General features: G+C 38.6%; 1 protein-coding gene across 2 annotated transcripts; it reads right to left on the bottom strand.

Moving 5' to 3' along the window:
- Positions 1-11: 11 nt before the first annotated feature.
- mecp2 (methyl CpG binding protein 2) lies at positions 12-15,909 on the bottom strand. Of its 2 annotated transcripts, none has more exons than XM_082189238.1 (4): positions 15,770-15,909; positions 8,628-8,996; positions 3,914-7,517; positions 12-3,544 (listed from the first exon to the last, which is right to left on the bottom strand). In XM_082189238.1, exons 1-3 carry the CDS (start codon positions 15,799-15,801, stop codon positions 6,287-6,289), a joined length of 1,632 nt encoding a protein of 543 aa, XP_082045364.1. In that variant the 5' UTR covers positions 15,802-15,909; the 3' UTR covers positions 12-3,544; positions 3,914-6,286. The 2 variants fall into 2 exon arrangements, with proteins under 2 accessions (XP_082045364.1, XP_082045363.1); XM_082189237.1 differs by having other exon boundaries at positions 8,628-8,999; positions 15,770-15,889.
- Positions 15,910-17,134: the final 1,225 nt, after the last annotated feature.

A 17,134-nucleotide genomic window follows, 5' to 3' on the forward strand; every position in this document is an offset into this window, starting at 1 on the left:
AAAGACAGAGAGCAGGTAAATGTTGTTTACTATTGTGTATCTGTTACATACGGCAAACAAATGATACAGTAACACAGTACTATAAAAGTAGACACAAACTATACTTTTCACTTTCAGGAAGGCAAGGACTCAGCTTGGCAGATGGCGAATAACCACTGACACTTAGTCTGTAGGATTGTTTGGTTAAAATAACATTTTTTTTTTTTAAGATACATACTACCCATCCCTTTTATTTAAAACTAAATTAAAAAATAATATGAAAACAAAACAGCTTTGGACAAAGGTAAAAAATACATACAAAAAGTGAATGGGTGTTCTGCCGGGAAACATACTTTATAAAGTGCAGATCTTAGACTCATCCTTCCGGTCAAGGTTGAAGTATTTTTTTTGTCATAAAACGTCATGTTTCGATTGGAAGATTATGTTTGAGGCCAAGTTTTGTTTTTGTTACGGTTGTGTTAAAATGGAGAATATTTCCCAACAAACACACGTCACTCATTAATCTGTGAAACATTCAACATATCAGGGATGAAAAAACATCAAAATCCTATCGCTTTTTACATCATCAATATTGCCCAAATACATCTTCCTATAATGTTATCCTTTTTTTTTTCTCCTCAATTAAGAAAATAAAGCAAGGCAAACATGTTCTTGATTTCTATAAATCCTTAATACATCCAAAGCACTGAATACCAACAAGAGGCAAACACAGGACTCAGAATAAAAATACAACTACAGTATAAAGATAAATTCTATTACTGAAACTTCAAGGCACAAGACTATGTTAAATAGACCATGAACTTTCTACCACGGTGGAACTGGAATCTATTTCTTATAGTTTAACTTCTGTTTCATTTGACTTTAAATTGTCCTTCTTGCACGATTCAAAGTGCTGCATTTTAGTTAATAAGGGTACATTTCTTTTACTTCAGTTCTACTGTTTAACAGAGTACAAATAAGAGACATACTAAAGGAGAAAACTCATATCGGATCTGCTGGGTATACTATCATACTATTGCTATCAAGATAAAATGGTCTATTTCCAATGTTGGATTTAGAAAGAAAAAAAAAAAAAGAAAAAAAATGCTAATAATAAAAATAAATCTAACACCGAAATCTACAAATTACTCTAGCCACTACAATTGTTGATACAGCGGCATATGAAGCCCAAACTCAGCTACCAGTTAAATCATTAAAACAAAAAACAAATACTTCAATGAAATAAATCTGTTCATATTAAACAGACCGAAGTGCACAGCTAGCCTTCATTGAACAAACATTCAGTATTTTATACCTCATGAAAACCTTCGGATCCGGTTAGTGTGGTTGGGCTCAGCTCTTGGAGTGCTGTTTGAAAACATCTTATATATAATAGTAAAGGGCAAGCAATGTCCTATCTTCTAATGGCAATCATGCATATTGATACATGTTCACGTACATAGCATGTATTTTTGGCTACAGGGACACAAGGACATTCCAAAGCATATTTCACTGCCAGAGGCACAAATAACCCAAACAAACAAGAAAATAAAACAAAACAAACCAACATATAAATAATAAAAGTAATTTTCTTATTCTGTCTTCACCCATTTGTAGGGCTCCATTTTTGTCAGTGGGCTTTGAGCGCTACAAAAGGCAAGAAGTTCATAAAGCAGAGGGTTTTTAACAATACATCATTTCTAGGTGGGCACAAAGGTCCAGCTGATGGAAGAAAAAAAAAAGAGAAAAATGTACAACAATGAAACCTCTAGTTATAAAACACACACACACACACACACCAGTGCACATCCTACCTATGAAAAATGACCAAATAAAATCCAAGCATTTGAGTAAATTCACCTTCCGCGTTGCTTCGTTGGGATAAAGGGGTTTCTTTAGAATCAAAGGTCACTTCAACCACCTTAGTAAGTCTCCCAAAATAAAGGCACTACCCTTTCTGTTTAAGCCAGACTGATGCAGCTTGTGAGTCGACACTTTAAACTAAGAGTTGTCTTGACTTCAATTCATGTCTGGAGGTTTCTTTCCCTTCTGCATTATTCTTAACCTGTACCCACTGAGAATGTGCTTGCAGAGCTCAAGCTAAAGGAATCCATTCTGCTCCCTCCATTCTCCCTGCTGGAGTTTAGTGAGACCGGGGGAGACGTTCACAACGTCAGCCGCCGGTTAAGTGAGCGCTCGAACTCTGACGAGGACAGAGAGTGAGCCGGTGGTGTTTGACAACACTTTAAAAGTCTCTTGTTAGACCTCAAGCAATTAAACTGAGTTTGCCTTTTACGGCGAGGACCAGACCCTGCGTTCCTCTGACGTGAAAAATCCATTTCCTTTATCTGCTTTTGACTACTTGAAATGATTACATAGCCCTTGTTTCCGAGCGGAAACGCTCTTGTGTTCTCTGTGCCCCTTCCCGGTGAGGGGTCGAGGGAGCAAGGGGGCTGGAGGAAGAGAATGGAGACACTTTCATTCTTAACAATATCTGAGGGGAAAATGAAAAGATGCAATGCTCCTTGTGATTGTCAATTCTAATTTAATCTCTTCATTTAGAGACATTTGCTTTAAACGTATTCAAGATACCAAGAGGCTACTCTTAAAGCACACCCGAGAAAAAAGGACCAGTAAGCTCTCTCTTTCTCTCTCTCTCTCACATGCATTGAACCCCTTATCGACCGCAAATATCAAAAACATCTCACTCTAGCTGAACTAACAGACAAAAAGATTACTGAGTGTTATGACATGTATCAGCATTTATGTCGGAGGAAATGCACATCCATCACCCAAGCCACAATAACCATGAATGGATAAGATTTAACACACAGACAAAACTGAACGGAATACTTTGGGGGGGAAAAGGCAAGCCATCTCTCTCTGGGACTATTAAAAATTTCAAAACAACAACTGCAATATCTAGAATATAAAATATTAATTTGTGATGCCATTAGATTCAGGGGTCTATGAAGATTGGTTATGCATTTATAAATACAGTGGCGTAGCGGACAGGCAGAGTGTGTGTTAGGGGGTCTGCGATAACCTCCAACCTCTCTTGCCTCCCCGAGTCCATTGACTTTTTTAACAGAGCCTCTAAAGCGTGTGCGGTGGGTTTGGTGGGGGGGTGATTGAGAATGAATGAGGGAAATTCGCGATGCCTCCATTGCGTAATGATTGGATATGTTTGGTTAATGCAATAAATCCCGCCTCTTGTTTTTGTGTGTGTTCCGCGTTCTGTCAGAATCAACAAAATGATGGCGTTAATGGGAAGATTAATTAAAAAGTAAGTAAACAACTCCGCCACTTAGATATCACTGCTTTATGTCACGTCGAAATCAAACTTGAAATGGCCTGAAAACATGAAGACTGCGGGGGCTTTTAGTGAGCGATCAGTTTGGTGAAATTAAAGATACATCTTCGTGTCTGTGACAGTGTTTAGCGAGCTTGATGACTGATGATCCGAAAATAAGTTGACTAGTAAAAAAGAATAGCTTAATATCAGTTCACAAATGAAATATATTGTTACTGCCTTTCATATTATTTTGGAATAAATGTAAAATTGCTTAAAGTCCGCGTGAACCGGAAGTTGCAAACGACTTTTCTCCAGTGCTGTGACGTATTTCCCAGTGAAAAGGAATATTGAACAGAGGGCAGGGTTTTACTCTAGCGCTCCTCCTCTCCATCTCTCGCTCATTACAGACTAAAAATTTGAGGGGAGTGGTTAAGCGTTTCCCAAACCAAGCCGCCAAACCTACGTCATCAGGGAAGGTCCTCCAATGCAGAGGGGAGGGGCATTTTCAGATTTTGATTAAAGATTACGAAGCCAAAAAAAATGTTTCTGTGTTTTAACTTGCACGGATTAATTGTTCACCACAAGACTAGTAATATGCGCTAACAAAGTAAATAGGGTCCATTTTGATTTCAGTTGGACTTTAAAACACTAACTTGATGAGATTTAAACGTGGTTTTAATAAATAGAACATTAATTACATTGTTAATGTAAAAAAATATATTTTTTAAATTTTTTATGTAATGTAAAATAATATTTAACCAGGAAAATTTGACAACATTAAGTGTAACTGGGATATGAATTTACATTTGATTTATAAAAAACAAACAAACAAACAAAAACTGTGAGGACTTTGCCTCCTCATTTCAGAACACCACTGCACGCCACTGATATATATAGACATAACCAAATGGGTTGGTTTTAATATATAATAAAATATGTGGGTCTGCATTAGAGTAGATTTGACAGTCAAATGTCATGACGTTTACTAACTTTACTGCATTTGTCCCCCCACCCACCCATTATTGGCCATAAATATGTGAAATCAAATACTGTGAGTGAAATGTAGCCATTACGTGCTAATTTTAGGATTTAGTAAATGAGGGGTTTTTACAGAGAAAGCAAAACTAAACAAAAGTATGGCTCTTTATAATGACATTAAACATGCATTCTATGCTAACATACATCTGAAGAAAGGTACAACCTCCGGACATGAAACAGAAGTCTGTGCAATGCTAGAAACAATATATGCAAAAAAAAAAAAAGTTTGCTTCTCACAATTCCAAAATAATAATAATAATAATATTTTTAAAAGTAAGGTGCATTTCATCTAGGAGAAGAAGCGAAAATGGAACAGAAGTGCTGTAAAATTTCTGTAAAATCCAAAATGTTACATAAACAAAGAAGAACTTCCTCAGTTTGGTTCAAAATTTCTTTAGAATTGAGTTTCATCCTATCCTTATCATATATATATATAGACACTCATTGTCCAATATCTAACCACTTGCAAAAAAAAATTGCTGCATGGAGCCATAATGTGCAGTCCTTCTTTTTGACAGCTAATTCTCTGTTATTTTGAAGACTTTAGATCAGAAAACTAATGGAAATATTTCATAATGGCGTTGAGTTGAAATGTATGCAAGTTTTCTTTCCTTTCTTTGTTTAAAATATATACGTTTCTAAAACGTTTTAACCCTCATCAATAGTGCTGTACCTGGTTTTAGAAACCTTTACGTATAGGAAAGACATTGCCGGAGTACTGTAATAAATAGCACGCAAAGCACGCAAACATCAGCAACCCATGCATTTGACACAACTACAGCCTGACGAGACATTATATAAATATATAGCAATCTATTAACTTTCCTGTCGGAATCATTTTCAGAAGAGCAGCTCTATGGTATTAATCTATAACCACACAGTAAAACCAAACGCTACATTTGAAATGGTATGCTTTTTTTTTCTTTTTTTTTTTTGTTAGGGATCTGTGTCACAAGAACACAAGGCCACTATTTAAATTGTACTTAATGGGAAAAAGCAGGTAAACGTAACAAATTCCTTTTCTAATATTCTTATCCTTGAGTTAACATCTACTCCAGACGCTACACTGGACTGTGCTTTCAATATTCCCCAACAAATACATTTGTGCTTTATCTTCCCCACCGAAGAAAATGAAAAATAGAGCTTTCCGCTCTAGTTGCATTTTCTCAGGCACATCCGAAACGGTGATTAAACAAACTACTCATAATTAATTTACATATGTGCGCTAAAAATACCAACAAAAGGCAAAAGGAAATAATACTACTGAATTAAATTGATCTTCACAGGTCAACAGGCTGGAAATGTCATCTTGGCACAAACCCACAACTAGGAAGTTCTTTTCTGTCTGAGTTAAGCTAGCGTTTTTTAATTCAAATGCTGCAACAGCTGCGTCCGACTCAAATGGAAAGGTGGAGATCGGAAATGTGGCCCTTTATTTCTTCAGCTCGCTTTTCTTTACGTCTGATTTGCCCCTTCATTTTATGACACAAAAGGGAGAACACACACTGATAGGACACCTTTTTGCTAGGGTTGAGATGACATGACTATGAGGCATTTTAGTTCTTTCGAGAGCAATTTGATCAGAAAGTTTCACTTACTATGCCGTGTGACTTGTGCATCCATTACCACTTGAGTGTGTTTCTACTTCCTACAAGCACTGACAAAGGAATAACGGGTCTAAGTGAGTGCTAAGATATACTAATACAAAGATATAGTGGGAAATAAAAGGAAACCATAAAGAAAAAGGTTAGCAGAGAATTCATCCGGAAGCAAGAGAATTATCGCCTCGCGTCCAACCCACAGAGAGAACGAGACACAACAGCTGCCTTTTGTTTCAGTACGTTTACATTTTTGTATATTTTTGTTTCCTTTTTCTTTTTTCCTCAGTAAAAAAGAACGAAAAATCACTCGTCTTGCTGCGACCTCCTTCGCTTCTTCACACGCAACGCCGCTGCCAATCGGTCACTTAGTCAGTCAGCTCACTGGTTCGCTCACTTGTGTCCGGGACTCGACCGTTTCCTCTCGGCTCGGCCTCGGGACGGCGGAGGGAGGAACAATGTCTCTCATCTCCTTGCCTTCTCCCATCACAGTCGTCTGCTGCCCTCTCAGGTCAGCGGAGGCCATCTTGCTTGCGTTCTGAGCGTCCCTGCTTGAGGAGCTGTCAGTTCTCGCCTCCTCTCTGCAGGCCATGTGCTCCGCTTTCGGCCTGGAGGTGCTTAAGTCCTGGGGTTCGTTTTCCATGGTCGCAGGCGCCGGCGGCCCCCCGTGCGTGGAGTGACCCAGGGAGAGCTGGTGAGCCTGCGGAGTGTAGGTGGAGGGCGGCATGGCCTGCAGGTGGTGGTGTTGGTGGTGGTGATGATGGTGGTGGTGTTTAAAGTGCTGCCCTCGCTGATCTCTCTTCTTGTGACTCTTCAGTCCTCCGCCGCTGGTTGCCGTTCCGCTGCCGCTGCTGCTGCTGCCGTTCCCTGGGTCTGTGGATGCCTCTTTGTGCTTCCGGCCGGGATGCTTGTGAGGCCTCTGTCCCGTTTCTACCTCCTCACCTGTAGGGGTCACAGTTGATGTAATCAGTCGTTTTGCAAACGTCTCCGTCGGTGTGGTTCCAGAGGTGGTAGATCCCTCCAACTCCTCCAAAGTCTCTCGAGTTTTGCGTTTCTTGATAGGAAGTGCCCTCTCCTGAACAGGCTTTAAGGAAGACTCCTTCTGAGCTTTTTTCTTGGCCTCTGCGGTGAGAATGGCCGCGGCGGCGTACGCGGCGGCTGAGCCTGTCCCCACTGCCGACTGTGAAGCAGCTGCTGGCTTGCGGCCACGTTTTTTGGGGGTGCTCGGCGGTTCCTGTTCCGATTTCCGTTTGCGCCCTCGGCGCACTTTGGCAACTGCCGCTTGCCCTAATGGAGCCCCGGGTTCAGTTTTAGGGGCAACAAAGGGCATCTTTACAAGGAGTTTTCCCGGACTCTTTTCTACGACACGCTTTACCGCCACCCCTTCCGTTGCCTGCCGTACCTTGCCACTGCCTTTTGGGCGGCCCCTCCCACGACCGGAGGGTTTGACCACTTTGGGCTTCTTTGGCGGTCTCTTTTCTCTACGAGATGGGCTTCCTCGGCCCGTGACTGTAAAGTCAAAGTCATTGGGATCCGTGGTGGTATCGCCCACCTTTTGGAAGTACGCCATGAGCTCCACTTTGGAACGGAAGGCTTTCCCTTCTGGGCTGAAAAATAAAAACAAACACATTACTATGAAATGACAGTAATTTAATATCAATTTGAAAGAACATTTGAACTTGAGAAAGTCTATGTTTGCAAAATTTGCAACCATACAAGAACATCATAAGCACCTGTGGTAAAAATCTGAGTATTTTCTTTGATTTCATGTTTATTCTTATTGAGTATGCTTTAAAATAAAGTATTGTGGGAACTGTGACACATCAGTCAGTGTTCAACAGCATGCACCCTTATTCATCATGTCAAATTATTTGGAAGAATAATAAACTTCACGTCCTTTGATTATTTAGCCATACAACAAAATCTTGTAAATCAAGCTGTAAAACACAAATCTCTGTGACCCCGACCAGTGTAATGCACAGCTCTCTCTTTCTACACATGCAATTCAGATTTATTAAATAACTAATGAGTTAATATATCAAGCTTCAAATACTGGGACCAGTTACGCAAACTTGCCTTGGCAACTAGCTGAAATAAAATCTTTTTTAAAATATACTTTATATTTTATTTCCATTAAGGTTTATTTTATTTTAAGTTTTTTTTAATGGTCTTAGTTTTAGTTGACAATACTATACCCAGCTATAAATCAGCTGTAAATCTGTGATTAAGACTTCAGCAACAATAAAATGGGAGGGATTCTTACTTAAAACATTAGCATATTAGTAAGTAACATTGGTATGACTTTGTTTGGGCCAAAACAATTTAATTCATAATGTTACAACTACATATACATAAGGTGAGAGACCTCACAAGCTGGCTTTGGCATGATGGAGAGAAGAACATAATGAATAAGGTTTGAATAAATAATCTATTATATAAGTAAATAAAATGGGATTTATTTCAGTCGAACAGGGAATATTGGACATCAACTGAGGCCGTATCTGGTTTTCCAGTGTTAACAGCTTTAGTTTTGTTGTGTTTGCAACATGCCGCCTCATGAATCTTTTAATTAGTAGTCAGTGACTCTCCAAACACAGAAACGTAACTTTAATAATGACTGATTTGTTGCATCTGTCATTTGGAATGCAACTTTGTGAAATGAATATCATCACAGTTGCCCTCAAAAAAAGTCCTAACTTCCTGTAACTTGTACTAACTTGATCAGGTAGACATCAAATTTGCCAGCAGATCGGCCCGACTTGCGCTGTTTCAGCTTGCGCGTCCAACCTTGAGGCAGCGAAGGGTCGTCATACAGTGGGCCTCTGTCCCGAATGATGGAGCGCCGCTGCTTGGCTGATGCAGAAGATTCTGGAGCGCTGAGAGCGGCTCCAACTTCGGGGTCACTGGGTTCAGACTTCCCTGCCTCCGCCTGTTGTCCGACATCCCCCTGCGTAAAGAGGCGCGGGGGAGGAGGAACAGATACTGTGGCCTCGAGTTTTTCCACATCTTGCCGTTCCTTTTTGTTTTTCTTCTGCTTCTGTGTCTTGTCTTTTGAGCACTCCTGGTCTTCATTCTTGTCCTCACCTCTGCTGACAACACAAAGAGATAAGTGGCACACTGAGACAGGATGACAGTATTACGGGTCTGTATTCTAGTCAACCGCATGTCTAAATGCCTATGAGGTATTTCACTGGACAGAAGTGCTGCGTTTGCATGTTAGCCATCATCAATTCAATCTTTTGGCTTCAAAGCATGCTCATTTTCAGGTCACACAAGCTCGATTAAATACCACCACCGAGCAGGCGGGAAGTGGCCTGAATTTAAAGTGTTAGCGTAAAACTTAACTGATGCAATTCGCATCTTAACATCTTTGGACGTCATCCTCAGGATGTCTTATTTCGTAACTTCAGGATAAACAAGTTCAATTTGATTTCTACTGTGCATACAGACACACGGAAATCACCCTGGAGGTGTAAAGAGGCGTCTAGCAAAACCTCAACGTGGAGGCTGAATCATTGTGTCTTCAGGCGATGAAGGAATTCCCCACTTGTCTGTGGCTTGTCCCTCAAGGGGACAAACTCTTTGTATTTTTTACCAAAGAGGTTACTGATCAACTTCATTTGCCTTAGACTTTGCAGATTAGTCTAAATACATATGTTTTTGTCATGACCACATGGGGGCTTGCCTTGGTGTTTGAGAAACGAACAATGAACAAAATATTAAAACCCATTAAAACATCACATCACAAAAAATATACGTCGTGAACTAAATAATTTACTAACCAAAATATGTTGCCTATTTATTTTTATATATAATTATTCTATTTATATTTTATTTCTTTAGTCATCGTACAGTACTGCTTCCCTAGTTTTGGGATACAAAACTTCCACAATAAAACCAGATTTAAAGGACACTGTGTTTTAACTAGATTTCCTTATCATTTAAGTTATTCTGTCAGGGTGGAGAGACTGGGATCATCGTAACAGAACCAGCATGTTCTAAGCTCAAATGTTGTGTCACTTTCAGTAATAGTGCAGTGTTAAAATTGAGAAGACAAAGTCAAGTGATGCACACATTCATGAAGTTTACCGGGTAGATAAAGCTGGAATGACTGGTTAATCTGTTCTTTTATGTTACACTCACTTAAACAATACAGTCGGCAAAAAAAAAAAAAAAAAAAAAAATTTAATTAAAGATTATTCAAGTTTCATGTGAACGAAATAGGACATAATTATACTATATCGCAAAGAAAGGTGCATATTTCAATTCTATCTAGCCGATTTTTGATCATTCCGTGTCAACTCGGGTACCCGGCTAATCATTTTCATTTTGATCTTCTTTTTTTTCTGGTGAAAGAAATACATAAAAAAAGAAAGCCACAATATTAAATGTCGTGAATGTATAATTTACTGAGTAATTCACTGTTTTGTCGAGGGTGGCCAAAAGTAAAATTTTCACACAGTCTCCGTATCTCTGGGATTGAACCCGGATAGGGCCTTTAAAATGAAGTGTTTGATAACAACCAAAATCTAAAAGGATATTAAAATATATTGAGTTACAGGCATGCAAACTTGTTGCAAAAAAACACAAGAAGTGCTTTTCCCCATTTTTGAACTGTCACCGTTGACATACAATGCAACAAAGATTTCTAAAGTCAACAGATTTAACTAAATCACCAAACAATCTCTGTGTAAATATAAAATAATGATGCTGCCATCTTTTTAAAGTCATTTTTACCCCCCTGTAATTTGGCTCCAAATCTCATGTGAAAATTGTCATTTTGACCCTCCCTCTACAAGACATTGCATTACCCAGTTTGTCTTTCTTCAGAAAAAATATTAACAAAATCAAACATTTGAGCCGGGGAAGCTTCTGAAATTTGTTTGATTTGACATGGAATGACCCTATACACACTTGCTCACAGACAGTACGCATATTTTCAGTATGCAAGTGAAGTATAACTAGCATATTTAACTTGCACTATACAGCCTGAGCAAACTATGTGGAGTAGCATTTCCCACAATGCAATTTTTACCAGTTTCAAACTTTACTAGAGCGCAACAGTTCCAGTTCCAGAAGCAGAAATCACATTTTCTCCACAGAGGAATTGATTTGTAACAATAACATAAACATTTCAAGAGCTCAGTGACTGTTAAGCGATCATATCTTATATGCTGCTTCTTTTTAAATGGTTTATTAATTTTTTTTAAATTTACATCTGAATTGCGAGTGAAAAAACGACACTATCCACAATCTTGAAATGAGATCCACACATTATCATTTATGTGGAAATAGAAACCGTGGTTTGAGTTCAGCAGCGACCGCCCACTCCCATAAAGCCCTGCAAATGACATGATCAAGTCTGTCTCCCTAATCTCAAAATACTTATTTATTTCCATATGAATATTCTGGAGTAAACATAACTGAGAATGTAATGTTTTACTAATAATCAATCAGTTTTAGTTCACATGTTTGCCTTATTCAATCGTGTCATTCACAATGCTTTACTGGATGAGTAGTAATGTTGAGGGTCTAGCGGATCAGGCAACTTTGATATGATCTGAATGCTTGATGATTGACAAGAGATAAAGAATCCTTCAACCAATCAGGATCAAGAAAGGTGATAGTAAAACAAAACAAAAAACGTGGTTTCTTTCTAGTTGATGTATTCACTTTTAAATAAAACAACAAAGTTAAATAAACATGAACAAACACGTCCCTGTCCTGCGCTACATCTTCAGTGACACAACATTTACTACTTATTGATTTATATCTTTGAAAACAAGTGTCATGAAAATACATTTCTGCAATCACTTTGTTAATAAAGAATTCAAGAAAATACAATAATAATAATGTTATTTTAGGCAAATCTCAAATTATTTCATATCAAATGCCTGTTGTGCAAAAACAAAACAAAAAAACAGCATCAATTCATCACATTTGTTGCACATTTGTTGACATAAAACACTTTTGGCAAGTTCACATGCCCTGTGGTGTGACTCGCAAAACTCCATTCATAAATATCTAATAAATATAAATTTCTACATTTTACATAAATACTATGCATGCAACTTTTATGACCTGAAAAATGAGAAACCACATGGAATATTTGTACTTCATCTAATATTTGTAAAATCAGTCGAACCGCAGGACCATTTATTGTGAAAGTTATTGTTAACAGTCACAGGACCTAATATAAACACTTTCCCTACACATTAAAATCTTGTTACTTCATTTTACAACTTAATGTTGTAAATTACAACTTAAAATTTACAACTTCATGTTGTGTTACACGCTCCGTGAGTTTATCACTAGGGCAGATACTAGATCATTTGGCATAGATAAGATTAGGGGTGGGCAATATGACCAAAATCTTATATCACCATACAAGTCATTTTATTTCACGATAACGATATATATCACAATATAGTTATTTTTGCTTTAAATAAGGTTTTTATGATATACTATATTTTTCATAATACTAGGCTAACTAAGTAAAAAAAAAACAAAAAAAACACAAGCTTACTGAAGACAAGTAAACAGTCAGTGATAAAATAAGAACAAAGAAACTAATTACAAAAAAATAGGACAAAACTACAAGAGATTAAGAGGCAAATTAAATAAACCTTCCTGAAAAACTTCAAGCACTAAATAAGAAATACTACATAAATTGTAAAAAGTCAAGTCAAGTCAAAAGTAATTAAATGTACAAAAAAAACACTGCGTAGTCTTCACTGTGTAAATTAAATCTAAATGTATTCTTATTAAAGTAACAAAAGCGCTTCAGTCAGGAGCAGCGAGTTATTTCCTCGTTTGATTAACATTAACGACAGGTATATTAGGCTACTGTCACTTTAAGACCGAACGCACTGATAAACTCAACTGTTCACGTTCACTTAAGACATAAATGACTGTGGATACTTCCATTCTGACACATAAGTGTGTGTATTTGACCTGCTCAGGCCCAATAAAGTGTCAAAAAGTACAGTATTCCCATGCTGTATGAGCAGCAGCTTCACACAGCGCACAATCAAACACAATATGAGTTATTTCGCTGCTTATTGCGCTTCAACAGTTTAAAATCACTTGTTTTAAAACAGCAATGCATTCAAAGTGATAAGCTTTAATAACCACACAGCACAGCAACATCACGTGAACGTAACTGCAATAGAGACGATAGTCCAAAATCTTTACCGGCTGACAAATTTCTACCGGTTAATGTCTACCAGTATATATCGGCCACCCCTAGATGAGGTATTCAGTTCATTAGCCATGGAATAATTTATAGGTTTGACCTTATGCATGAACTAACCATTTATGAGATGAACACCACCACACTGTAAGTTTTCTTTAAGTCACAACTTATTGGGGGCAGGTCAATTAAAGAATCACGATGAAAGCTAATTGTTATTGCTCATTATTAAGTTTCTGTGAATGTTGACTGTACAATTTAACACCAAGTAGGAGCTTCACAGGAGACGGCGGAGGCCTTGAAACGCAGCTGGAAATCAATTAATATCTGCATTAGACAGCTCATGTTCTGATCGTACATAGTTCACCCAAAAATGAAAATAATCCCCTAATTTACTCGCCCACAAGCAATCCTATGTGTATGACTTTCTTCTTTCAGCTAAACACAATCAAAGTTATATTTAAAAAAATTATCCTAGCTCCTATCTCTCCTATCCTAAAATTATCCTATCTTGGGGATATTTTGGGGATATTTAATTTAATTTTATCAATCAATAAATTCCTCTTGAAACAAACTTGGTTGTATTATTTTAATTTAATACTGTGAAGCTGCTTTGATACAATCTGTATTGTGAAAAGCGCTATACAAATAAACTTGACTTGACTCTTCCAAGCTTTGAAATGGGGAGTGAATGGAGTCTGAGTTTGTTTCTGAAGCTACAAAAAAAAACATACATCCATCATAAAAGTAATCCATACGGCTCCAGACGGTAAATAAAGGCCTTCTAGAGCAAACCGATGCGTTTTTGTGAGAAAAATATCCATATTTATAATGACATTTCCCTTTAAATATTCAAATTTTAGACTTCTAATTCGTGATCGGCGTTTTGTTTTGCTCTATCCTCTGCGTTCGTCAATACGTCGGGTCAGAGGTCACATTTCTGCCAGAACAAGACTTGCAGTGATTATAGTTTAAAAAGTTATAGAAATAGATATTTATCTAACAAATATGCATCACTTTGCTTCAGAAGGCCTTTATTAACCTCCTGGAGCCGTATGGACTACTTTTATGATGGATGGATGTGCTTTTTGGAGCTTCAAAAACTCTATTCACTACCATTATAAAGTTTGGAAGAGCCAGGATATTTATTAATACAACTCCGGTTGTATTCGTCTGAAAGAATAAAGTCACACACACACACACCTAGGGTGGCTTGAGGGTGAGTAAATTATGGGATAATTTTCATTTTTGGGTGAACTAACCCTTTAAGAACAATTCATAAATAAGAACAAGTAAGATAAGAACAAATATACCATGCTGGACATTCATCAAACATCATGTTTAGCCAGCATGAACAACTGTGGTTGAAAAAAACATAAGTCAGAAAGATTATTAACATGTTTATTGGAACTTTCTAATGAGTCACTATGATGAAGAATATATTTGCCCCATTTCAAACAACATTATAGTTTAGTGACCACATTACTTCCATGATAAACGTTAAAAAAATAATAATCAGAATTAGATAAAACTATAAAATATTCCCAAACTCAATGTCATCTAGACCAAATGACCCAGTACCTGCCCTTGTAATTCATGGAGCATGCAACAACAACAGCAGCAGCAAGAAGTTGCACAGGATTCAAGTTCAGCCTTCGAGACATGTCACAAGTGTGTGTCAAAGACATGAGCAAGTGTGTTTTCCGTGTTACTCCGTTTGTGCAAAATAGCCTTGCGGTCGACCGCACACACGCACATATAGACAAATATGATGCTGCTAGATCCGTTAGCTGGTTACCGGAAGTCAGCAGCTCAACAATATCACCAGTCTGCTATCACATGGGAGTGCCTTGTGCACTGCTAAAGCAAGCTCACTATCCATTTCAGTTTCCAGTGATGCGAGAACAGCCGCAAAAACAGTGTTTTGCACCTGGAGTTACAGGGTTTGCATGCTGCAGGGGCAAAATGAGCAGCAATAACAACACAGACACACGCAGTGACATCAGACAGAGAAATAGCACATTGGCCAACTTGCTTGCATATGCAAACTTGGTACCTGATGATGTACAGCAAACCTACACGGCGCCACAACCATAACACTGAACTAAAACGCATCTTAACCTCGTTTCTAAGCACTTAGTCAAGTAATTCCACGCCAGGACAGGCATAATCTATCTGGAGCAAATCTCATTTCGGTCCCTTGCCTTGTCCTGCAGCGCCACAAGCTAGCTAACTTACTTCAGTCTGCTGTTTCTGACAGCTAGCGAACACTTCGCATTAAACAACACGGGAGCGGCGTAACATTCACGCGAAAGAGACACGAATATCAGCAAAACAAAACATGTGTGCGTCCAAACCCCCAGGCAGCCATTCGCGCTACATTTTAGAGGAGTTTTTGAAGTAACGTCCGAAATCGACAGAAAACACACACATTGGGATAAAGCGCGCAGCTCTCGTGCCGCACAATGTGTCCGTTGATCGTGGAAAAAGAGCGGGAGAAATACGAGTGACGTATTCTCAACGCCTTCGCGGGCTAGCGCGGCTAACATTCCCCCCTCAGCCTGCCTGACAAAATATCACAGCGACGATCAAAACCTACGCCATCGCCGCTCGCGACGCCTGACATTGGAAGCCGTGACAATGGGAATGGATGCGGTTCACACTTACAGTCTCTCCTCTCCGCTCTCTGCGGCGGCCATTTTTATTTAAATAAATAAATTTCCAAAAAATCACGCAACATCTTTGTGGGTACCCCTCACCCTCCTCTCCCACTCCCTCTAACACAACACCATCCTTCGGACGCGAGTTCTCGCGAGAGGTGGGGTGGAAGGGAAAGGGGGTAACGAGTTCGTTCTCGCGAGAGCTGAGAAGTGGATAACTAGAGAGGGGAACAACGTCCAGGGCGAGGAAAGCTGCATTGCACACCAGAATAACAGTGCATAACTGTGTTATTTCATTCTGTGATAAAGCCCTGTTTCCTTGAGATAAATTCATGTCAAGGTTTTGAATATGTTTTCAGATATTTTTGTCTTGTGATAAAAGTGCAGATTTTAAAAACCCTTTTCAAACAGGTCTGCACCTCATATAGGGAAGACTAGTCTTCCACTAATAAACAAGGAAACAAATTATGAATTAAATAAATACAATTTAAATGAACAAAAAACTTTTCAAATTGAATAGACATTTGCAGTTTTATCTAATTCACACACACACACACACACACACACACACACACACACACGTTGTGTTTGCATGTTTTTTGGGGACTTTCCATAGACCTCATGATTTTTATAGCTACTGTACAAACTGAATGCTACACTATCCCTATACCCTAAAACCTACCCATCACAGAAAACTCTCTGCTTTTTCACATAATAATAAAATAATAATAATAAAAAAATTTGTAGCCTAAATGATTTATAAGCTGATTTCCTCATGGAGACCAAAAATTACAAGGATTTCGGACATTGCCAACTAAGTGCCTAACCTGAACCCTAAACCTACCCTTAACCTAATTATAACCTTATCCCTAAAACCAAGTCTTGACCCTCAAACAGGCCTTTAAAGGGGTCTCAGAAAGTGAGGACCGGCCAAAATGTCCTCACTTTACTCTCTTTGTCCTCACTCCAATGCTCTAAAACTCAAACTGGTCCTCACAAATATAGTTGTACAAGTACACACACACACACACACACACACACACACACACACACACACACACACACACACACACACACACACACACACACACACACACACACACACACACACACACATTTCTAGATGGCGCAGGCTGATAAGTATTTTACTCATTTGGCAGACCACATCATTATCTACATCGCACAGCTGATTGGTTGCTGTTGCATCAGCATCCAATGAGCTGCGGCTCAACATTCAAACAAATACCGGGGTGTTGCTGGTAGAAACCCTCCACCTTCCCCAGCTCCACCTGTATAGATCTGCTACAGGGATGTGTTATTTCATTTATGTTTCATGCAGTAATGTCTGTGAATGTATTAGCAGTAGCAAGTA

The sequence above is a fragment of the Leuciscus leuciscus genome (genome assembly GCF_965113295.1).
Source record: "Leuciscus leuciscus genome assembly, chromosome: 13".
In the NCBI taxonomy this organism is placed as follows: Eukaryota; Metazoa; Chordata; class Actinopteri; order Cypriniformes; family Leuciscidae; genus Leuciscus; species Leuciscus leuciscus.